The 23,411-nt window shown below is 41.8% G+C and overlaps 9 protein-coding genes across 9 annotated transcripts; 3 read left to right on the forward strand and 6 right to left on the reverse strand.

Moving 5' to 3' along the window:
• Positions 1–38: 38 nt before the first annotated feature.
• Positions 39–721, forward strand: BDB00DRAFT_866434 (Tim17/Tim22/Tim23/Pmp24 family-domain-containing protein; the record flags this gene model as incomplete). The annotated part of the gene is made up of 3 exons (XM_053126228.1): positions 39–204; positions 336–455; positions 549–721. The coding sequence occupies 3 exons, from the start codon at positions 39–41 to the stop codon at positions 719–721; spliced, it is 459 nt and encodes a 152-aa protein (XP_052985831.1).
• A 234-nt stretch (positions 722–955) lies between these two features.
• BDB00DRAFT_753215 (glycosyltransferase family 4 protein) lies at positions 956–3,184 on the reverse strand (the record flags this gene model as incomplete). The annotated part of the gene is made up of 10 exons (XM_053118681.1): positions 956–1,213; positions 1,331–1,453; positions 1,527–1,701; positions 1,829–2,035; positions 2,112–2,207; positions 2,278–2,365; positions 2,470–2,561; positions 2,624–2,703; positions 2,775–2,910; positions 2,997–3,184. The coding sequence occupies 10 exons, from the start codon at positions 3,182–3,184 to the stop codon at positions 956–958; spliced, it is 1,443 nt and encodes a 480-aa protein (XP_052985832.1).
• A 640-nt stretch (positions 3,185–3,824) lies between these two features.
• On the forward strand, positions 3,825–4,730 carry BDB00DRAFT_794503 (uncharacterized protein). The gene is made up of 2 exons (XM_053121313.1): positions 3,825–4,030; positions 4,157–4,730. The coding sequence occupies exons 1-2, from the start codon at positions 3,977–3,979 to the stop codon at positions 4,367–4,369; spliced, it is 267 nt and encodes an 88-aa protein (XP_052985833.1). The 5' UTR covers positions 3,825–3,976; the 3' UTR covers positions 4,370–4,730.
• A 62-nt stretch (positions 4,731–4,792) lies between these two features.
• Positions 4,793–5,884, reverse strand: BDB00DRAFT_753206 (leucine-rich repeat-domain-containing protein; the record flags this gene model as incomplete). Its single annotated transcript, XM_053118680.1, has 5 exons — positions 4,793–4,879; positions 4,978–5,142; positions 5,259–5,594; positions 5,680–5,720; positions 5,806–5,884. The coding sequence occupies 5 exons, from the start codon at positions 5,882–5,884 to the stop codon at positions 4,793–4,795; spliced, it is 708 nt and encodes a 235-aa protein (XP_052985834.1).
• A 472-nt stretch (positions 5,885–6,356) lies between these two features.
• Positions 6,357–7,756, reverse strand: BDB00DRAFT_783059 (uncharacterized protein; the record flags this gene model as incomplete). Its single annotated transcript, XM_053120357.1, has 3 exons — positions 6,357–6,494; positions 7,466–7,618; positions 7,679–7,756. 3 exons carry the CDS (start codon positions 7,754–7,756, stop codon positions 6,357–6,359), a joined length of 369 nt encoding a protein of 122 aa, XP_052985835.1.
• Positions 7,757–8,316: 560 nt separating this feature from the next.
• BDB00DRAFT_794518 (FAR-17a/AIG1-like protein) lies at positions 8,317–10,163 on the reverse strand. Its single transcript, XM_053121314.1, has 5 exons — positions 9,869–10,163; positions 9,722–9,806; positions 9,548–9,582; positions 9,053–9,401; positions 8,317–8,852 (listed from the first exon to the last, which is right to left on the reverse strand). Exons 1-5 carry the CDS (start codon positions 9,992–9,994, stop codon positions 8,773–8,775), a joined length of 675 nt encoding a protein of 224 aa, XP_052985836.1. The 5' UTR covers positions 9,995–10,163; the 3' UTR covers positions 8,317–8,772.
• Positions 10,164–13,835: 3,672 nt separating this feature from the next.
• BDB00DRAFT_752944 (Aldehyde/histidinol dehydrogenase) lies at positions 13,836–16,510 on the forward strand (the record flags this gene model as incomplete). Its single annotated transcript, XM_053118657.1, has 13 exons — positions 13,836–13,911; positions 14,000–14,175; positions 14,289–14,397; positions 14,460–14,476; positions 14,572–14,634; positions 14,755–14,872; positions 14,952–15,063; positions 15,142–15,223; positions 15,377–15,671; positions 15,770–15,833; positions 15,930–15,985; positions 16,087–16,188; positions 16,269–16,510. 13 exons carry the CDS (start codon positions 13,836–13,838, stop codon positions 16,508–16,510), a joined length of 1,512 nt encoding a protein of 503 aa, XP_052985837.1.
• A 1,717-nt stretch (positions 16,511–18,227) lies between these two features.
• Positions 18,228–19,757, reverse strand: BDB00DRAFT_794528 (HSF-type DNA-binding-domain-containing protein). The gene is made up of 4 exons (XM_053121315.1): positions 19,678–19,757; positions 19,460–19,601; positions 19,250–19,402; positions 18,228–19,166 (listed from the first exon to the last, which is right to left on the reverse strand). Exons 2-4 carry the CDS (start codon positions 19,534–19,536, stop codon positions 18,341–18,343), a joined length of 1,056 nt encoding a protein of 351 aa, XP_052985838.1. The 5' UTR covers positions 19,537–19,601; positions 19,678–19,757; the 3' UTR covers positions 18,228–18,340.
• BDB00DRAFT_794531 (uncharacterized protein) lies at positions 19,758–22,835 on the reverse strand. Its single transcript, XM_053121316.1, has 12 exons — positions 22,621–22,835; positions 22,027–22,517; positions 21,779–21,932; positions 21,656–21,690; positions 21,418–21,547; positions 21,104–21,302; positions 20,999–21,029; positions 20,779–20,919; positions 20,601–20,666; positions 20,434–20,530; positions 20,127–20,338; positions 19,758–19,987 (listed from the first exon to the last, which is right to left on the reverse strand). Exons 1-12 carry the CDS (start codon positions 22,769–22,771, stop codon positions 19,907–19,909), a joined length of 1,788 nt encoding a protein of 595 aa, XP_052985839.1. The 5' UTR covers positions 22,772–22,835; the 3' UTR covers positions 19,758–19,906.
• Positions 22,836–23,411: the final 576 nt, after the last annotated feature.

The raw sequence follows: 23,411 nt of genomic DNA on the forward strand, positions 1-23,411 counted from the left end.
ACCGTTATTAACTCCCCGCTCTTTTGCTATACCACCAAATGACCGCGCACGATAACAAGGATTGCCTCTACGAAGCCGGCAAGAACACCCTCATTGCCGGTTCGCTCGGTCTTGTTGTTTCTGCCATGCAGAACACCGTACAAAAGCACAAGGAAGGCGCCAAAGGTGTCTTTACGAGAACTGGTGGCACCGTCGCGCTCTTCGGTAAAGATTTGCAACCAATAATAACAACAGCAACGACAACAACAAAGTCAACACCAATCGAATAACGGAAATATCATGTATTACTTTTGGATCGATTCGACTAATTAATTGCATATTAATACTTAATATAGCTGCAATGGGTGGTATTTTCTCCATTACCGAATGTGCTGCAAAGAGCGTTCGTGGTGAAGACGATGCAGTGAACGCTGGTATTGCCGGTTGTGCTGCTGGTTTGGCCGCCGGTGTCAAGAGTAAGTCAAGTTTTTGCTACGTGAATAACTTGAGAAGAGGGTTTGAATTATTCCAATGGCATTTTCATTAAATTAATGAATCTTGTCACATAGCCCACTCGATCGCCAAAATGTGCGCTGCTTGTGCTGGTGTTGGTGCTACGATGTTTGCATACGAATACTCTGGTGAAATGAAGGGCGCTTTGTCAGGCAAGACGTTGCAGGAGCGAAAGGAAGTCAGAGATTCGTTTTTCAAGGGCTACAAGAAGGCTGAAGAAGAAGCATAAATTTCAAGTATCCATCCGATGTCTACATATACTCGCGTTTATCCAATTTGTTCTCTCTTGTCTCGCAAAATACAACACCATCATCACCACACACGCACATCACGATTGTTTTTACTAGACTTGCTGTGTTTTTTTTCCTCACAATCTTCTTCCAGCAAAACCAAAAAAAAGAATAATTATGAAAAGTGATTCTGTTTTCTTGTTCTATTTGTGGGTGTATGATTGTGTTTGGATTCACGTCAACCATTTTCGCAGGGACTGCATCATTTCTCGGCTAAAAGCAACCTCGGAAAACTTATCAGATGCAGCTGCACGTGCGTTGGATGCCATTTTTGTGAACTCGTCTTCGGGCAGCGACAGAGCTTTGTCGAGACAATCAGCAAACGAGTCGACAGAATCTGCAAGGAACCCTGTAGGTCTGCCATCGTAATCTGCCACAATGTCCAATTTAGGGCCTGCAGAATTATGCGCCACAGGGATCATTCCCGCTGCCTGGATTGGAAAAAGAAGGGGTGGGGTGGGTAATGATAATAAAATGAATCAGCAACGCGGTTACAAAGTGGAATCGACCACACAGTCTCGTGTCTTTTTGTCACCCGTGTTTCTTACCATATATTCTACAATGCCAATACCGAAATGCTCGTTCCACATTGTGTGTATTCCGATCTTGGCCTTGCCCAAACAATCCACCAGCGTGTCGAAAGAAGCATTCACTTCAAGCCGAACATGTTCCTTTTTTTGTATAGACGGTCAAATGTCAGTTATCTCTTGCTTGCCAGGCAACAACCCCTTTTCGACTGTTTACCTCAATATTTAACTCGAGTGCTAGTTTCCTAAGCTCGGCAATTCGTTTCTCATCACCTTCATTTCGGGCGCTTCCAATCAGTACAAGCTCTAGGTCCTTTTCCTGTCGCCACTTTGGATGTTTCTCGAATAACTTGGCCAATGCTTGCAACTGCATTGGATGATCCTTTTCTGGTCTATCGTAGACACCATCAGTTTACAGCTCGCTTTCTCTTTTCTATTATCTCCTCCTCTACATTATCCATCCGCCCCCGGGGGTAAGTGTGGGTAGATGGACACACGGAAGAGACAATCCATCAATACCTGAATTGGGCGACGCTGACTATTTTCGGTACACGGCACTGGAGACTGAACCCATTGAGACGCTCAGTATCGCATGGTGGATAAACAATCTCTGAATCGGTTTTCCAGAGTTTATCGATGTGGTCTTTCGTCCAAGTTGAATTGACCATGACAATCTCTGCAAACGAGCCACACCAGCCATACACCCTTGCAAACACGTGATAGTAACTGCATCATCCATTAGGAACGTTTTCTTTGGTAAAAAAAAACATAAAGAACGTGGGCGAATGCAAGATAATCTTACATCAATTTTCCGTAGGTCCATACAGTACTTTGGGCAAGTTGCGAGTTATTGTTGTGTTGTTGCCGTCGTTCATATACACGTTTCAACATATCCGAACTTTCCGGTATTGTCAGTAAATTTTTCCGCCACTACCACCAATCAGTCACTGACAACAAAATTCTGGTACCTGATCGTCGGATAATGTGTGTAGGTTGCAATTCTTACACGTGTCAAATAGTGTACCAATGGATATGTGAATGCATAACCCATCGTGTCTTTTTTTTTTTAAAAAAATACGTGAATACATATCGCGAAAGAATATGAGTTAGAGATGTTCGAAATGGTGTTAATTGGAAATTGAGCAAAGTGTAATACATACCGAAAAAGAGATCAGGAACAAGTTTGCTAATGGCTTCATAACCCATCACGATCGATGACAAACTTTGAAACAGTAACGTGAAGCGTGGATATCTTCACAGAATACAACCAGCTCGTCAATTAAAGGTCAATCTACTCGGTTAAACACGCCTTACCTGGAATCTTCAACAAGATAGCGTGTGCGCAAGTAAACTAAGGCGAGTGTTCGTGGATCCAGATCAATATTGAAACGATCCTAAACAACAAAGTGATAGATGCTTTATCAATAGTACTGGTACAAACTATTAGACAAATAATGGCGCTTACCTTTACTTTGTAAAGGATTTGTTGTTTCGAAGCATCCAAATCACCAGTATACACGGCACAAATAACGTGAGGGAACTCTTTTTGAACGTCGCGAATAGCTGTCCATAGAACTCGTTCACCTCCTCCGCCTGCATTACTAATTTTTGAAGAAACATATAGTACACAATCGCAAATAAGCTCTTTTCTAAAACACAAAAGTTTATGGGTAGGTATGGTTATTACCAGTACGGATGGAAAAAGCCGAGGAAAATGGGAAGTGAATCGCCAGCATCCGTTGTATGATCTCGTCCAAGATCTTGCAGTACGCGTTGGCGATTCACGTCAACACTGTTTAAAGTGCGTAATCGCAAGAATCGGTATATTAGCCATATGGATACCAGCGTAGTGGTTACCCAGAAAGACACGGCCATAATATGCCTAACGAGCCGTGTATATTAAGCAGAAGAGTTGATATGCGTTCAAATTCCGTAAAGCTTCGTTTTATTTTATGTTGCAGAAGGATCCTTGGTTACACAGGGTATGTTTATGCACGTTCATAGTACGGCAAACAAAGGACATATCCGTTGCTCTGCTCTGCTATGTCTACCGTCTGTGTCTAAGGTAGGACGTGGTAGCCAGGCAATACACGATATGCTTGTGTTTTTACTATCGCTGAATGTTACATGTATATTGTGAAAAAGGCTATCGATGTATGGTGAACCACACCTCCTTGGTACCTGTGACTGCGTGATTGCTCTTAACAACATGATGCTTAGCATGATACTAGTGTTTTCTCTCTAAATGGATTGATGCACATGAGAGCAAAAACCAAACATGGAGCAGGACAGGTTTGTTCATTCAGTTCTTTCTTTCGAATTCCTATACGAGGGCAGGTATAAACATAAAAGTACTTTAACCATTTTTGGTAAACTGGATTTTAATAGTACACCGTATAAATGCAAACGCAGCATTTTTCTTACGTCAACTTGGGTCTCTTTTCCTTTCTCTGTTTTCTGGCAATATAGAACAAAATGTACAGACGATTAGCAGCCATTGTAAACACAAGAAGAGCGTCACAATTGCGGCCACGATTACCGCTTTCTACGCGAGCTCCAGCAAATATCCATGCCAACAACAACAACAACAACAACCGTGTCGCCACTATCTGTAATATCTCACGTCGAAACTTAACAGCAGCAGCAGCCGCTCAACAAAAAAATAATATGGAAGAAGCCATGAACAACATCGAGGAGCTCTTTTCTGCTGCAAAGGACGAGGTTTGTTTGAGATAATCAAGTGGAGAGGTGCACACAACGTATAACTATGATGACCCTGGTGTAGTAGGACTGCGGGAAAACGTTTTACTAATACGTCTGTATCTGATCGGTATTCTACATTATCAGATGGAGTTTGCACACGAGTCGGTTGGCTCGGTTTATTACCATGAAGATCGGGTTACGGCTGAAATAGCAGTGGGTGAATGTTTGCAAGCATTTGACAAGTTTCTCACAGACTTGCCTACGGATGAAATGCGTGAAGAGGTACAAAGCAAGGTTGGAATGAAAATCAAGGAATTACAGATGGAATATGAATCGCTGCCCGAGGAAGGAGGTTAGGATGGTGCCGTTTGCACCAAAGCATTGCTCACTCCTCAACACAAGTCTGTCCCTGTGTGGGTGCATGTGTGAGTGTACATGGATACGAGGACTTGCTAGATAAACCTTCACCATATACTGTAAACAAAATAAATTACATCGAAAAGGTTATTAGAGGCACAACCAAAACTCAGGCGTGTCACTGCTTATATCCATCTGTGACCTACTGGAGTTGTGTGTGCTACTTTCGCTCATCCCAACTCCACCCTTCTCCCAGTTCTGCTATTATGCTATGCACTTCATAGTCCATCCCATTCATTGCTGCGTATGTTGACACGTCTTTTCTTCCAATATATACACTCATTAAATTTCCTCTCTTTCTTCGCAAAACCGTGTATGACTCGCATCTGACGACTTGCTTTTTTTATTTGCTGCTTTTAAATCCTAATTTCCCTTTGGCATTTGGCCGGCCTTGAGTAGTTGTTCTAACCTAGAGATCTCGTCAAGCGATGTCGCTTGCTTCAATGCCTCCTATTGTCACCAAAAATAAAGCGATACGAAATTAGCGGATTTCGCTGCTGTATTCAATCTCCCTAACTCTCAGTATCCACATATGTTTAATCACGCACCTTGATCTTCAATTGTTCTTCTTTAGAAAGGACCTTTTGCTTTTGAGCTGTGCTTAATCCTTCACCCACTTCAAAGGTATTGCTGCTCTTGGTATCTGTAATTGATTGACCCAAAGAGTTTTCTACGCCGTCTTCCATGAATAAGGCAGCTGCCTCTTCACGTTCCTTTATATGACAGAAACGCGTCGCCAAATCAGTACAGCGCGCATAGATTAAACTAACGGATGATGCGAAAACCGTCTCTCCTCTATAAAGACAAAAAGAGAGAGAGTCGTACTTACTCTTTGTTTGACCTTTTTGAAATCCAATACACGAAGTCGAGGAAGCTTGTGGATCAAATACGCACGATAATATTGTTTCTTTGTAACAGGGTTATCCAACAGACTCAAAAACGTCAGTCGTTTACACTTTGCTAGTGGTTCCAGATCGCCCAGTTCATGGATCGAGTTGTTTGTCATTATGGCGGTCGTCAAGTTGGGTACATATTCAGCGAGGTTTAACTCGATCTTGTTGATGCGGTTGTTGGCTAATAATAGATGCTGCAATCGCACCATGCGCGGGAAATTGCCCAAAACTCGCAGATCATTGTTGCTGAAATCGATCGTGTCATTCAAATCCTAACCAAATCATTCAATCTCGTATTAAAACGACACGTGTATTCCTTCTCACGATGAACCAAAAAGAAAAAGACGGGCGACAGACCTTGGTCACGCCCAAGTTTTCAATGGCAGGCAGTTGGAGATCTTAAAGAAAAAGAAGCAAAAAAACAGAGGATATCCGATCTGTGAGCGATTACTTTCTTTCTTATACACAAAATTTTCTACTAACCTCGCAGCACTAATTCTCTTTGATTAAGCGAGTTCAAACGAGAAACAGACCCGTTAATTACGTCAGTCGTCAGCTTCATTTGCAATGTATATTTTGTACTGAACAAGCAGGTAAAGTAGGTTGGTAACCCAGACACGCTCGCTTTCGGAAAGTCAAATCAAATGCCACCACCACTGCTACTCAAATTTATTAAATGCTGGACACCGTATGCCCAGTAAATGTTTGGTCTTTACTGATGCGAAGGCGTATATTCTTAAGTGATTAATGAGAAGCGGTACCACGGAAAGCACACGATCAGGGACGGGATTATGCTTGAAAATTATGTACACATTCAAAAAGAGTCATACTATACAGTAGCATCCACAATGAGTTCGTCATTTCCGGGATCGGAATGTATATGCGAGCTTCATTTTGACTTCTTAGGTGCTCAGTGTTGTAAATCCTTCTTTCTCAACTCCTCTCTCTTTATCCTTTCGCCTTGAAATTTCAGTTTATTTTTAGATGACGATACTGTTGGAAATGGCATTTTTAATTAGGCTCACTCTATGCTACTAGCCAGCCTTTAACAATAATGACAGAAGCGCGGTGCAAAGTCCAGCAGGCAGCACGAAACCGACAACATCATCTGCTGGCTTTCCGGGCCAGCCGACCATGGTAGCAAGGCTGTATCTGACGTACAAGAGAATGATCTATAGGGTGGCGGTAACGTCGGGGGCTACATTCCGAACACCGGACAGCGCGTTGTTGACAGTTACGAAGACAAGGACGAGCAGCAATTGATACTCACCTGGCAGTGGGGATTCTTGGATCTTGACGGTGAAGTTGACAGTGAAACAGCTGAAACTCCTGACATACAAGTGCACCCAGCAGAAAACAAATCTTATAAATACACTTTTCACCCCTTCCCTTCAAGAGATTTAGATTTTCAAATGTATTTCCAAGTAAAGTAATTAATTTTTCGCCTATTTTCGCCTGGCGAAAAATCAACACTACCAAGCCTGGCTTACTTTTTCGAGCTCTTGCTCACTTCAGCTTTCTTTTACTTCCTGGTTTTTTTTTCTTTGGATCTCTCACTGTAGCTCTTTTTCGTCACCAATAGCTTACGATACTTCTTTGAATCGTGAATGCTGTTATGTTGCTTAAGAAGTATTAACCAATACGGAGCAAAGAAATGTATTTCACCTACGACACGGATCGGATATCTTACGGTGAAAACAGGCAATCAGAAGCGTTTGCAAAAGTTTCACCCGTGCAAGATGAACATCATCGACCTACATTGGTTATCCGCGCACCCGATATGATGTGAGTTCTTGGTTCCAAAGCTATGGTTGGTTACTGCTCATTATCGTAATAAAGTAGGGCTTGGCTGGGTGAAAGCATTAAGATTAAAGAAACAGGAAAACAGGAGCTGGCGATCAGCAAAGCACCCAATTATAATGCAGGGTGAAGACACTAACAATGCACCATCATCACCTACTACTGAGATACACTACGTCAAATTTGGAGATGTCCTTCAACGAATATGCAAAGATTGTGACATCGACTATCTTTGGTACGACCGATGGTTTGTCAACAATGAGGATGAAGCAGAAAAGAATCAAAGAAATCAAGCAGATATATTCGAAATATAGCAATGCAAACTACGTCGTAGCACTCGTACCGGAATTGGCGATTGATAATACCAGCAGTAGAATTTATCGATGTCAACTTGACATTTATACATAGCACCAGAATAGGCTCTGACATAAACAGTGAACCTGGACTCAAAGATCATGCCAGACTTTCTCCAAGTGGCATTGGAGTCGGCAACCACCTATATATACGTGATATTTGTTTAGTACGGGTGATGACATTACTACAACAAAAGAGTTACAATACCTTTGCGGTTACCGCCCTCGCTGAGTTCTTGGAAGGCATTGAATGACTCTGATTCTTTGATTTTGTAGGACATAATGGGTCAAAAAGTGGAAGGGAGATCAAAGAAGAATGAAAACGGGAAATAGGATGGGAGGGGTACAGCTCGTTGTATGAAGACTAACATCTCCAACCACATCTGGCACGACGAGGCACACCTGCTGTGACGATATCACATTAGAAATATTTTCTGCACATTTGAATATTTTCTGAATACTTTTATGCATATTTGTGATTGAAACATTTAGCTATGATAGAAAACATGCTCAAAAGTTGTTCGCTCCGTGTCAATGATTTACAGGATCTCACGGGAAACATCACGCTATGATACTTTCATATATTGTGCGGTTAACATTTCCGAAGATTTCTTATACTTACTAATAACAGAAACTTACAACACATAAACCATAGGCGATGATTCTCCGTTTGGCTTTTTAGAGAAAAGGAATTGAGGGTATATGCTTGTAAGCATAAAAAGAAGCGATTGTAAAAAAATTAATTTGTAGATTTTATGATATATGATCCATCTATAGCGCATGATTATGTCAAGCTACATTGCAGGATTCAAAAGATTAACTCTGCTCATTGTCTGAATACATTAGGCAAAAGTCTTGCCGGTACATATAAATATGAGACCAAGTAACCTCATAGTGCGCTATGGTTATTAATGCTGCAACATGTTTAAATACGAATGCAGTTGTGCACACATGGAGTATATACTATGTATAATGCAAAGAATACAAGTTTTTGATGATCTGGGTGAGGGAAGTGATGATGATAGCTCTTGTATTGAAAGCGTGCAAATGTGTGAGTGCATACTGTCAGCATGGTGGTACAATGCACGCTACTAGAAAAGTGGCATTTAAGCAAGTTTACGACTTGCTTATCTTAACAAACCCGGTTATTACATGTAGTTCTTAATTTATGGGCGCTAGCAGCTGGAGTGACAATAGTCTATTTCGCTCTTTGTTTATTGTTTGTTGTTGAGGAGATGAAACTGGGGATGTGATGAATGGGTGAGGATGCGTATATTTTCCTAAAATAATCAGCAAGCTATAATTTTTTGCTGGCACGTGGTGCGCCTTTTGTCACTGTCGCAGAAACGTCATGTAGTTTTGAATGCAGCAGCGCACCTACAGTAATATGGTAATGGTAGAAGCAGCAATAGGAGCAGTATTAGTAAGATGGATATGTATGCGTGTGTGCATCTTTAAAAATATCCACCCCTAACTTGCTATATCCCAATTGACGAACACAGCGTATAACATGTTCGCTTCCCACTAATCTTTTTCCCTTCCATTTCGCCGTTCATAACATATGATGACGAACTCACCGATTTCATACATGCACCAGGCAAGTGTGGAAGCAACGGCATAAAACATGATACGTTGTTGCTCAGACATCTTGTCCAGGAAGGGATAAGGGTAGTGGCTGTTCATAGAGTGGCAGATGCATGACCAGACATAGTACGATATGCCGGATCCGTAAATGGCCGTAACATGGCGTGCAGAACGTCTAAACTCGGTATTGAAAATGAGGAAATCAATCCACAAAAATACGGCCGGATATAGATGCAATGTACAGTCTACAATTAATGGAATTGGTGGCATGTCCTTGGGAGTAATGAATGTCGGGTCTATTAAGCTCATTCCCCAATATAAGCAACAGACAAGGCCTTCCAGCTAAACAAAAAAAAACACGAGGACCATATGTTTCGTCAGCCCTACACGTAGGCGATACGTCTCACTTCTTTTTATCCCGCTCCGCCATTCACCCCCTCTCCTTCTTTCCCCTATTTTTTTTTTATTTTTATCCCACCGAAACTTACGGGCAGTGCAAGATTGAACACGAATTCATAAGCAGCTATAGTTTAATTGTGTTGTAAACGGCATCGGGCCGATTATTGCGATAAGTAAGGTATATTCTAAAGATGGAAGGATAAAAGGGAAAAAGGCTGGAGGACCAAAATAATGGTAAGAGCAATCTTTCTTATAACTTTTACCTTCAAAAACTCCTGGCATAAAACACATGAAGAGTCTAAACAGAAAAGCAATCGTTGCTGTACTTAACCCAAGGATTGTAAGGTACTAAAGTTATGCCTTTTTATCAACATTCATGTACAAAGCTGCCAAGCGTTCTTATGTGGTACCTGGAAATGGCCGCCAAATCCAATTGCATATGGATTTTCATATACCCAGTGTACGCAGTAAAGTGCCGAGAGATTCGATGCTAGGCCGATGGTATTAATCAAGACGCTCGCAGTGTGGTTTTTCATTATCCTTATTGTGTGATGGAATGGAATAGTAAGGGTTATAAGCAAATACGCAGAATACTTTATAGAAAAAATGGGAAACAGAAGAGAAGAAAAGGGAAATGAAAAGAAGCGACGACAAATTATGTTTCCGAAATTAATGCTGCTGATGTTGTTGAGCTCCAAAATAGTCACGGTATTACGGGGACAGTTTATCCCTCCTCCAGTTCCGCATCCATCAACCAATAAGATATCTCTAGAAAAAGACTTGATTGTCATGCATACGTCAACTTTTCCCCTTTACTTGAAAGTTCTATAGAGGTTACACCGCTATTACCACTACTGCTTACGTTATCAACAACAACAAACAATTACTGCTGCCAATCCATGCGCAGCTGCTACGTATAAGGAAGCAAACAAAACGACAAATAAATGACGCCATGGGGTTAAGCCATAATATCTCTGCAAAATCATGCATGACACGCAACTACTTTGTAAAAAGATCTACATCTTTTATGTTCCCTAGCACCACCTGGTCATCCTCCTTCGGCAGTACTTAGTGCACCAATAATGATGCTAGTTGGGATGCAAACCTTTATTAGCACAAACAGCCATGTAACTGCATTACAGAACCTGTACAACGTGTTTTGTAATGGCTTATGGATAACCTCTACACGTAACGTTGGTTTTCTTCTTCGCATAGTAGTAGCACCCTCCTCTTCAATCGACACGAGAATGCCCCGTCTTTTGTAATACTACTAGAAGTACAATCAAGGTACACTTTTACTGGTGCCGTTGTTGCTTGTTGCTTGTCGCTCCGTCATCAATACAGAAATAGCACAGGCGCCCACCATAATAATGAAATGGCTTTGAGCCGGTACTGTAGTGGCTCAAGTATATTATGCACCCAACGACGGGAATCAGGTGGTAGTATATGCTTGCATGATAACCAGGACGAAGTCACACATGCATCGAAGTCGTCAGCATATAAAAGTCATAATTGGCTCACATTACATTCATATGAATCTATTCAGCGCTTTATGTCAGGAATACACCAATACTGTATTGCTTCTCTAATCGTAACCAATATCACCAACAATGGCCTCTAAATTGCTCATTCCATTAACACACTACTATTTTATTTGGACCATAAAAAATATCTGTGGATGTTTCGAGTCCCACAATCAGCTAATGCAGCACATCAACAGTACTTACTACTGTATGTAATCCACTTCTATCCTTATTAAGCTCTTAGCAGATTTTAAGTTCAGTTCGAAGTGGCACAACGCACTAGAGAAGTAATGCTTGATTCTTTATATGAAGTGACTTCCATGTAGTCTTTTCGTAAGATTATCTACATTATAATTTATATTCGTTAACACGACACTCAACAACATCAAAAAGGTTGAAACCAGCAGATATGTTCATGTACAAAAAGACACATTATGATTCATTTTTAGTAAAATACACCCTCTTAAGATAAACCTTCCAACCTCTTCTGACGCCATTGCATTAATGAGCGTTGAGCGGTATTGACTGTGCTGTAGTACTATCCATCCAGACATACAATCGAAACGGTATGCACAATGGCGTAGATTGACAGCACCCATCTCTTACAGTTATATCACACATATTGCAAATTCACTGAATTTTTTCTTTGTACTATGCTGCAAGAATGCAACTACATAATCGTTTCGTTCACACCAACGAAAAGGGCCATAACCAATCTTCCGCCACTTAACGATAATACATATGCACATATACAATAGTATCGGTTAAAGTAAAGCAAATTACAGTGCACACATCTTGAAATTACTTTTCTGTACATAGATCTATTAATTGGGCTGTATGTATGTATATCATGTGGAATCCAACAACCCAGAGAAGTGTTTTATTGCCTACTACTTAAAAGAAGGGGTGTGAGCAATTTCGGTTAAACATCTTCTGCATAATAGATACTCGCTACACAACTAGAAAGTAAGCTATTTTTATGCATTGAATAGATAGAATCTTAAGATGCTGTAGGCTTCAAAGCTTATTGTATCGTTACACGCTAGCTTATGATATAAAATGCTGCTAAAACGGCTTCTCTTCAAAACGGCCCGAAAACGTATCTTCAGCGACCCGTTTGAGCGGCCCACCCGCCGAGGTTAAATGCCCGATATGAAATTTGGTGTCCTTTCAGGGGAGTGGTGAGGGGGCTTAGTATATAATACACTTGGTTCAAAAACCACACAACACACAATGGCGTTACCCAATCTATGGAAAATCTACTCTTCTTTTCGAACACGAGAAGAGGAACGGCAGTTTTCACGAAACGCATTTTTCAAATTTAGCGGATACATTCTGTCATGTATTGCCATGACTGTACTGGCATCGCGGTATACCAGCGGAAAGACAAAGTTGATTGCATGAGCAGCTCAAAGTCCAGGGAGCATATGGACATATGAACAGTCAGCCACTTCGCACGGTCACAATCCTTCCTACACACACGCGTATCAATCGAAGGGAAAGGACTCGCTTTTCTGCTTGGAACAACCAAACATATGGTCTTGTAAAGAAACTTCTTCTCTCCACACTTTGCATACTTCCTCCCTTCTCCCCTTCATCCTTCCCTTAAAGATAGAGTGTATATCCCATTAGGTTTAGCAATTCAGCTATTACTGTCCCAGCTATCACCAACTAAGAGAAATTTACACAGAGTGTAACAATTTTTTATTGTGTAAATTGTCAATCATATGACCGCGAGCAAATAAAAATCGTACTCTTTCATCACTTGGATAAAACAACATAATGCCAACTCGATGATGGTGAATGATTGCTCCGCACGAGAAGCGCGACCATCTCTAGATACTCTATTAGTACGTTGACTGACATGTTAACGGCACCCATGTGCATACAAGTCGGCGCTGCTGATCCTTAACCTGTTCCGGCAACCGCGGCTTTCTTTGCCTATCGCGATAGCTTTATTTTAAACGCGTTCATCATCCTGTTCCGAGATGAAGGTTTAGCGGGTTATGAAATGAAAAGCGAATCGCTTTGAGTATAATTAATTACTCGCGAGTGGATTATTAAAAAAGTGCCATGGAATCGAATGTCGCGACTCTGTGCGCTATATTTAGGCCATGGCAAAAGCACCATTTAAAAAAAGATGTATGGTGAAATATATGTGCAGCAAGGGCAGAGTGTGGAGAAGTGGATGGATATGACGAGAAGCGGCATGAATGGTTTACTAAAAGAACAAGCGAGAAAGTACCACTGCATTGTCGATCATTATTTGGCATGTAATATGGAATGCAGCGCTTGGGGTTTGCGTGTGTTTAGTGAGATTGATCGAGTGTGTACGTTTGTACCAGCTGAGCACAGAAAAGTAGCATCCTAGAAATTGAAGCGTGGTCGTTGTACTTGATTGGGTTGAGCCATACTACTATAAACTACGCGCTATATACTGTATACGCTAAACCTTTCTTCTTTTAACCCTTTTTTTTTCGGTCGCTGCTAGAAAGGTGACAAAACCTTGGTCGGTGTCATTGTGCAACCGCAAGCCTTTGGGTTTATTCCCAGCAGTGCTGCAAGAACGAGGTAGAGAGCGAGCAAAAAGAACAACCAATTTTTAATATATCTCGCGATTTGTAAAACCCTAATGCGGGGTTACAATTGTTTGGTGATAAAACTGGTAATTCAACGCACAAACATCTTCGAATCAAGATTCTCACTATCCAATTCCCTTCCTTTCTTCTTCCCTCCTTTTTTTCTAACTTCTTTTCTCCCCTCTTGCTCCTCCTCGTCCTCGTATCTCTAACCTACATCATCCAACCTTTTAGCCTCTTCGCCTGAAATACAACAAACGACCGCTTATTCGATCATGGTTGAACTTCAATTTACACCACCTGAAAACATACCTGCCATTGTCCAGGATCTTCGTCAGTCCTTCAATATCGGTCAGTTCTCATAACACGTTATATCAAAGTTTGAGCATGGCAAAAGACACAGGAGCTTATCAATGTAGCATCGTCTACATATATCTAGGCCTCACTAAGGATCTCAGTTTCCGTAAGCAACAGCTCGCCAACTTGATCAGCTTCTGTGAGGAGCAGACCGATGCCATCGTGCAAGCTTTGCAAAAGGATTTACACAAGCACCGCATGGAGACCAACGTCGGTGAGATTTCTGCTGTCGTCGACGAGTGCAAGTACATGATCAAGGTTCGATACTATCTCTCGTTTTAAACACATGTGTGTGTATCCTATCGCGTGTAACAATACATGAACTGACATGAACGTAATCACACGATAACACAAATTTTAAAAAAAAAAAGAATTTGGATCGTCTTGCAAAGTCCATCTATACCAAGAAACGTTTTCAAATGAACGCGATGGATAAGACCTACATTCGCAAGGAGCCCAAGGGTGTCGTTGCTGTCTTGGGTAAATACACATTCTTTGCTAGAAACATGATTTTATTCTAACACCACTGTATTATTACCTAGGCGCGTGGAACTACCCAGTAAATATTGTTTTATTTTACTCGATCAGTGCAGATCGCCATAATACGAATTCTACATGTTCAAAGAATAACAAGGCGGAATTTGTCAAAAATAGATTAACTTGCTCTTACTTCCTGTCGTTGGTGCTATTGCTGCCGGATGCTGTATTGTCATCAAGGTAAATAACGTTTACACTCAACATTTAAGAAACACCAGCAGCAACTCGACTGGAACAAGTCCGCCCGCACAATACTCACCCTTAATGCATATGTGCATGATAACGATGATGATACATTAGCCTTCTGAAGTCTCTGCAAACACTGCTGACCTCATCAGTCGCGTATTGCCTCAGTATCTCGATAAGCGTACGTACACTGTTGTCAATGGTGGTGTGCCTGAAACCACTGCGCTGCTAGGTAATTGATAAAAGCATTACATTTTCACTTGTTTCTTATTGCGTATTTGATCATAAAACTGACATAATTTTTTTTGTAGAACAACGATTCGGTCATATCTTCTACACCGGTAATGGTGCTGTCGGCAAAATCGTTATGACAGCTGCTGCAAAGCATCTAACACCCGTGACTCTAGAGCTGGGTGGCAAATCGTAAGCACACATCCTTTGAAAAATTGAAGGAGGAAGAAGCATATGAGAAAGGGAGTACTGACTGTTGGATCGATTTAGCCCCGCTATTGTCACACCTGACGCGGACTTTAACATTACGGCCCACAGACTCCTCTGGGGAAAGTTCTTTAATGCTGGCCAGGTACAGTAATATGACAGCATCCTACAAAAAAAAAAAAAAAAAAGTAATATGACAGCATCAATTCAAGAAGAACGATCAAAACCTTGATTCGCTGTCCCTCACTCCCTTTTATTTTTGACTTCCGCTCACCTGCTCGTCCAATATCTTCTCTAGACGTGTGTTGCACCTGACTATGTACTTGTGTCCAAAGAGCAGACTGAACGCCTTGTCGTAGCGTTCCGTAATGTTATCCGTGAATACTATTCGACGAATCCACAAAAGAGTGAATCCTACGGTCGTGTTGTCAACACCCGTCAATTCGATCGATTGAAGGCTATCCTTGAAAAATTGGATCCCAAGTCTATTGTCATTGGTGGTGAAACTGATCGGGATGAATTATACATTGCACCTACGGTCATCAGCCCTGTTTCAGTCAACGATGCTCATATCATGCAAGACGAAATCTTTGGTAAGCTTAATTTTTTACTTCCCCTATCTCCACCCCTTTCTGTCTCTTAGTGAATTCTTTCTTCTGGAGATACTAACATTATATTGGTTACGTATTAGGTCCTCTTCTGCCTATTGTTCCGGTCAAGGATATGCAAGAAGCAATCGATGTTGTGAACTCAAAGTAAGCCTTATCCATCTCAATATATCAAGCCCTTTTCTTCAATTAAAACCTACGTGTAATTAATATTATATCTATTTCCTCCTTCTTTTGATGCAGGGAACAACCCCTTGCATTGTACGTTTTCGCCAGCAGCGCTCAGAGCTACAATAACAGTAAGTATCCATCTTTTATTACATTCCCGCTCTTCTGATCGGCCATGTAAGTACCTCGACAAAAGTGTTCTGACGATATACCGTTATTTAAATCCATGTAGTTTTGAACCAGACCAATTCTGGTGGTGCCTTGGTCAATGACACATTGATGCATCTGCAAGAGCTTTCTTTACCATTCGGTGGCGTTGGTCCCTCCGGCATGGGTAAGACTTCCCCAAGCTCGAGCCTTTTGATTATCCGATTGCTCACGCAAAACCAAACTTTTTCTTGATGACCATTTTAGGAAGCTACCATGGTGACAAGTCGTTCGATACATTCACCCATGAGCGTTCCACAATGATCAAGTCAACTGCGTTTGAAAGCGTGATTGCTGCTAGATACCCGCCTTATACAGAAGACAAGGAAACCGTGCTCAATTTCCTTGTGTTTGGGTTCCCCAGCTCTGTTGGCGGTAAAATCAAGACCTTTTTCCGTGCTTGCTCTGCTTCGTTCCGTGTTCTTTTCCACAAGCAAAGCAACGCCTAAAGAACGCATTGAGGATAAGCTTATTGTGGCCCAATAGGTTATTAATCTTTTGGGGATTTTAACAAAGTGCTGGCTACAAATTGTACACCACTTTCTAATTTATTTTTACTGCTATACGCTCCTTTATTCCTAATTTTCTCTCTTGTCTTTTGCCTATCGCCTCTACAGAGAAAACCCCCTTCACTTTTAATTTCTCCACCCGCCTCCCCCTTCGCCGACATCTGCAAAGATATCACTCTTCTTTTTTCTCGTCCTTTTGCTACTATGGTCTTTCCCCCCTCCCTTACTAATTACTCATACACACTCTTATATGGATAAAATTTATTAACTGTTGCCATTTTATATATTAATAACTCTTCAGTAAAGAGGAAAAGTACTTTTATTAATACTACATTTTACATAACTCACACTATCGTCAATATAAACCGGCTACCTGGATTGGGGCATGTTTTCAATCTATTGTATCACGTATCACAGAAAAAACGACCACGTGCAAACCAACTAGGAGATTGCTGAGAAGATTTTATTGTTGTTGTTGTAGCTTTTATTGGATTTTTTCTATAACTTCGCGTCCCCCCATTTTTATTTCGCGGGGACCTCAATTTCATATTTTCAATTTCGCGTCCCATTAATTTTATTTTATCTTCGCGTCTACATTTGCGCTTCACTACTATTGTTCGTAGCATCGAAGCGTCCCAAACATTGCTTTATAAGGGTCGAAACTGACCTTGCCAGTTTCGTCGGAACCGAAACCTGACGACAATTCTGTGTTACTTTTGTAGTCTTTAATAATGCCATCGGATGTATTATTACATGTAGATTGATATTTAGCAATAGGATCATCTTCATCATGTATTCTATACATCTGTTACTTATAAATTACTAACAATATTACCTCCCTATTGCTGTTTTTCCTTCTGTTTTTCGAAATCTAAGCAAAATGTCATGCTTTTTGCTTCGGATATAAATATATATATATAACCGGTTATGGTCTACGGGGGTTTTCAGCGGCTCCTATGATTTCGCGAGAACTCACCGTCTCGTGTCCGCGTGTGTGCACGCAGGAATAGCAAGAAATACACAAGTCGCGGGTATAGCTTCGATAGACACTGCATTCTTTCGTTACTAGTGAAAGTAAAAGGGATATCTACCATTCCTTGTTTACTTGAATAGACGAAAAACCGGTCTGAAAAGACAAATAATGACAGCAACAACTACTGCACACGGTTTAATTTTCGCTGCATCTCCTCTCGTCCTTTTCCTTCGTATACAGCCGCTCACCCTTTCAATATGCTCATATCAGAGAACATAAAGTGAATCCGGTGGAGCGTCTAGCAATTCTTGGAATTCAGCAGCGTATAAGCGACCTTAGATGCATGACTAGGATGCTAAAAACGAGGGAAAAAAGTGCATATCACTCACCAGATGTAGTATATGCCTAATCACGGAACCCAGGTTAGAAAGAGAAGGATCGGTCAACTAGAGTTATTATCGAACGAAATGTCAAATGAGACAGCACGGCCATCACTAAAGATATCTTTAAAAGAATATCTACACATTGATAGACATGAGACGGTGAACACTTTGTCGTGAATTTTCCTGCATTCGATCCAGCGTGTTCTTAGCAGAGACAAGATCAAAGCAAGGGTATGGCACTTACACGTGGATTAGAAATTGCACATGTTTGTCTGAAGGTTGCGAAAATGCAGAAAAGGCGTTTTTTTCAAGCACCCTCCTTTTAACCGTAAGTATCAATTTCAGCGTATGCGTGTCAAGTAATGTAATAAAAAGACAATACATTATAGGTTTTATTAGCTAGCATATATGATATTAATAGTCAGTGCTGAACATGGCGCTCATCGGATCAACGTTACTCCCAATAGGACTTGGCGGTAATGGGCTGCCAGTATTCATCGGATCAACGTTAGGGCTTGGTGGTAACGGGGTTCGTGCAGCCATTTCCAACAACATATCCGGAGTTAGCGCCTGTTGACTTTGCAATTGTTGCTGTTGCTGCGGCATAAAACTAGGTTGCTGATGCTGCTGCTGAGCAAACGGGGTATCCCAGTGGTCAGGTTCATTCCAAATATCATACTGTTGCTGTTGTGCTGACGTGCGTTGCTGCTGCTGTTGATATGTTGACGGTGGAGGCGGTGGCTGTTGTTGTGATGGAGATAGCTGTTGCTGTGCCTGCGATTGTGATTGCTGTTGTTGCCGCAGGTGTTGATACTGCTCTTGCTTGATGTTTGGCTGTGGCGAAGTAATAAATACATCCGGTGGGCCATCCTGAAATCTAGCGGCTGGCACTAACTCTTCCATCGGGACGCCCTGTTTTTCGGCCAATTGTCTCAGCATAAAATGCTGCTGGAGCTGCATCTTGCGGGTTTCTTCAAACCCTTGTAAAAGTCCAGAAAAGCTCTCTTGCAGGGATTGGAACTGTCGCTGGAGATCCGCTTGGGACACTTGGAGCATAGAAAAGAATGTTTGCATGTCGCCTGCCTCCCGTCGTAGGACTTCGGAGTCCATAGCCTTGCGTCGAATATCCTTAAGCATATCGGGTCGGTTGCGTTGGAACTGTGGGTGTGAAAACTCCCATATTTCATTTTCATTGCCACGTTGTCCTCGTGGAGACTTGTTAATCTTGTGAAAACCATACCTAATCATAATTGTAGAGCTCACGTTGAGATGCTACTGTGTTTGTATGTATGTGTAGTAGTAGATGTTGGGTGTGGCTCTTACATGTTTAGTAGACGTACGAAGCTTGAAAAATTGCCGTGCTTGAAATATTCCGGTAAGACTATTTGGGCAAAACGCTTTACGTTGCAAATTAAGAACGACGTTCCAGTTTGATTCCACGATACTAAATCCTGGTGGCGCGCATCACCGACCAGGCTAAAAAAAAGTGCATGGTTGGTATATGCTTGTATGAAGGTAATATGTTTGGCATACCTGTAGAGTTTGCTAATAAAGGAGCTGACATTCTTTGTAGAACGCTCTGTGGACTTTTCTGAGCCAACCCGTGACATGGTGGCATATTCTGCGGAAGAGCCACTGGATGAGCAGCTCCCTTGTCGAAAGCTTTCGTATTCGGGTGAGCCAACGTCTAGATACTCAATGCCCGACATTGGAACAGAAGCACTGTTTAATATATATCACCAAGTGTATAGCTTATAAAGAGCAAAGGAAAGAAGAGGTGAAAACACATGCACAGGGAGGGTCGTTTTACGTATTAAGCAAAAATGTTTCACCCTCTCTTTTTTTCTCTGATATGGGTTTACGTGATGGTAGGCTTTATTACTATTAGACGAATGCAAAAAATCGATGAAGTGCATGATGATTGGGAGAAGCGGGGGAATTGCCAGGTAGGGGTTGTTGTTGTATGGTGTGTCGCTATATTTACATTGCTTTCCTCTTTTTACCGCGCTTCTGGGACGCTTCCAACGCTTTGTCCACCGCATCGATGACTGGTTGAAGCATCTACAAACATTCGCGGAACCGGAAAAGCAAACAACAAAATGGCGTGATAAATAACCACATCGTTGTCAAGGTTCTTGTTTTGGAAGAGAAACACAGATCTGAAACCACTTTTCCCTTTAATGGTAGTTATTTCTTTTACCTTTCTGCAACGCTCTACGTCGCCTTCGTATCGGTTCACCGTTGTTAACACTTCTTTGAGCTTCTCCTTTTGCTTTTTCAAGCTTTCCGCCATGCGTATGTTCTTGTCAGCCCTGTACGGCTCAAACGATGACCAGAAATGGCGCAAGATCTCGTTGGTGGCTGAATGGTAGCTCTGGACTTTTTGTTGGATCATCGGCGGCAGTTTGGCATCTTTAAACCACAGCAGCAGGAAGTATTCCTTTTTGGATCAGTAAGCCGTCTTCTTTGGGGAAGAAAGAGATAGGGTCCAGGCTTCCCCAACTTACCTGAAGCCGATATCTTCCGATCATGCTGGACCTTGCGCTTGATATATTCTGTGAGAGTAGAATAGGCGTTGTTCGCCGCCCTTGGTTCCATAACAGACTGAAATGGAGTCGATAAGCTTGAACTGTGATATACACACAACCATCATCACGACAGATTTTGTTCTTACCTTGTTAAGGTCTGGTTGCCATCCTTGAAAGTCTTCCTTGAAATCATCTAATAGATGTTTTGCATCCTGAAAGGAGGAATGAGCTACTATAACCAAATTTTCGCTTTCCAAATAACGATGGAGTGGGTGTGTATGTTTGGATCCGAGCGAGTAAACCTAGTAACTAAGAGAATATTACCTCCTCGCTAATGCTGATATCCTGCCGCTTCCCACTTTGACTTTCAAAGTATCGCCGTGAGTCCTCAATATCTAAAACAATCTTCTCTGGTGGATTCTCGTCTTGCAAATCCGTTATGATGATTTCCCTTTCAATATCGTCCTGGCAATGATGATGAAATTAAGCGCCCTTCCTTTCATCTCCATGATTAACTCTTCCTATCCATGTATCCCCTTCTTACATTATCTGAAGCTTTAATATCTCTTTTTTTACTATTTGTGTGATGACATATCAAATTTAGCTATTTTGTTTTGCTTTAGACGAATACACAAGAAAAGACTCTTACCTTGATGGTGATGTTTCCAATACCCGCATAGCGTGTCGATTAAACCGCCGAATCAGTGGCAAAACTTGAGCAGATCCACCCGGTTTCATGGTAAAATCCGGTGCATTACCGCTATCAATATGATCTTCTTCTGTAGCCGTCAAATCTATTGCCCTTTTGATTTGATCTATTCGTGATATCTGAGGTGCTTTTGAATTCTCTATATGTATGGTATACATGTTCAGCGTTAAATCACCATACCCCAACCCCATAAATACACATACTATCACATCAAATGTACATCAACAGCAAAAGAAAATGTCCAATTTTTTTACCTTCATCCTCTTCTTGAAGGCATCGATCAAAGATGTCGTCATACGGTGCCATTTGAGATCGTGCCCCTGTCCGAGAGCGATGAAAAAACTCTGATGCCAGGAATCGCTTCCAGAATTGTTGTTCTGTCACCTATTGCCATGATCCCCCCCCCAGATTCACCGGTTCTGTTAGCTTCCAGCATTTTCCATCACTGCTTCATCGAACCAACAAACAAGAGCACAAACTACTATGACAAACCTTGTCAGGAACGTTTGTATCATATGCGCGTTTCACTAACCAATCCAAAGAATATGTCGCATTTTAGAAGAGAAAAGCATGAAAGAATAGCACGGTATAATAGACAAAAAAATCTCCACTTACCAGATGGGAATTCTGTAAATATATTGTGAATAATCTGACTTGTCAATGTATATTTTACATCAGAGCCCTCTTGTTGCCCAGGCATCAATTCAACCATTTTCGACGATTTGCCCTTTTGTCGTCCCTCCTTTGACACTGACTCCTTGTTCAATTTCTAGAGCAATGATTTGGCAGAAACGTCAGTTGAATGTTTGTGTAATATTGATGCTGCTGGATAATGGTAGAAATAAACATTTCCAACAACTCACTTGTCGTATCCGCTTCACATAGGGACTGGCCCAAAACTCTTCCTCGTTAACGCTTCTGTCGTGCACAACCAGTTCCATATGTAGAGTATGAAGTTCACGACTGGACGACAGTAAGTGCTTTCTAGCGTTGAATTCTTCTTGTCGCCAGGAATGTGGACTGCCAGGTGTAGCTGCTGCTGAACCTGCCGGTGTAGGTGCAGGACTACCGACAGCGGAAGACGAAGCTGTTGCTGCTGCTGGCGATCCCGTTGCAGTTGCAGGTGTAGGCGTTGGCGAAGCGGTTGCTGCTGTCATTGGTGTCAATGCAGGTGTAGATCCTCGCGACGATCCTCGAACACGACTAAGCAGCTCTGCAACTTGCGACTTGACGGCTTCGCGTTCTGTTAGTGCTTTGGGGGATATGAAGTGGAACGTATAATCTTTGGGTTTCGGCGCTGTCACAGAGATCTTGAGTAAAACTTTGGGCGACGTATCCGGTGTTTGTGATAAAGCTTTAAAGACAGTACGACGTTAATTGTTGTATTTTACTCAATAAGACTTCCCCGATCTAGCTCCAAAAAAATTGTAGATTTAGATCTATAAACGATTACGTACTTCCCATGTCACTGTAAAGCAAGGAAGGATTTAATTGTGGTGTGCCTTGTTGTTGCCACGCCACACGTCTCGGCGTAACAAACAATGTTCCTTCATTCTTTTTGTAACGCGTGGGAGCACGAAGAAGCAATTGTTCGTTAGGCTCCCACATTGGCACACAGTTTGGTGGAAGCGAAGCAGGAAGCGGCTGCTTTGAAGGCGGAGTCCACGATTAACTAGTTGTGTGCTGCGGGTTCTGAAATGCTTAGAGAAGCTCTACTGGTGGTAGTTAAAGAAGCGGGCAGTCGCTGCAGTGCTCGCGTTCCGCTTGTTGAGTGCCACAACGACGATCTTGGACTGGATGCGAGGAAAACCAATGCAACAGCCATTACAGCAGCCGGCACTTGTCTTGAGATAGGTTGCCAGATAGAGGACAGGATTGATCACACTCGGTTGACCGTCTTGAATTTGGTGCACCGTGCACGGTAAGCATAAGCGCATTTTATACATAAATATGGCCAACTTCAGTGACCATCATTTACTTCTGGTATTTCAAACTTTTAGCTCTTTGTGAAAGATATTGAACCAAAAAAACTGAGAATGTTTCGAAGTTTTTCTCTCGTATATTATAAATTCGAAGATATCGCTGCCAATACCCTTTTCAGTTTTAAGTGCATCGGCCACCACAGAAGTAATCTCTTCTTATGTGAGCTTCTTCCCACAACGTCAACCATTTCCGGCACCTGCCATTTACTTTTATCTGGGATCTTGTTGCTGAGACCTCTAAACCCTGTCTGTGCGCCTTGTGGCCT

Source organism: Zychaea mexicana (genome assembly GCF_025766255.1).
Source record: "Zychaea mexicana strain RSA 1403 chromosome Unknown BDB00scaffold_1, whole genome shotgun sequence".
Lineage (NCBI taxonomy): Eukaryota > Fungi > Mucoromycota > Mucoromycetes > Mucorales > Lichtheimiaceae > Zychaea > Zychaea mexicana.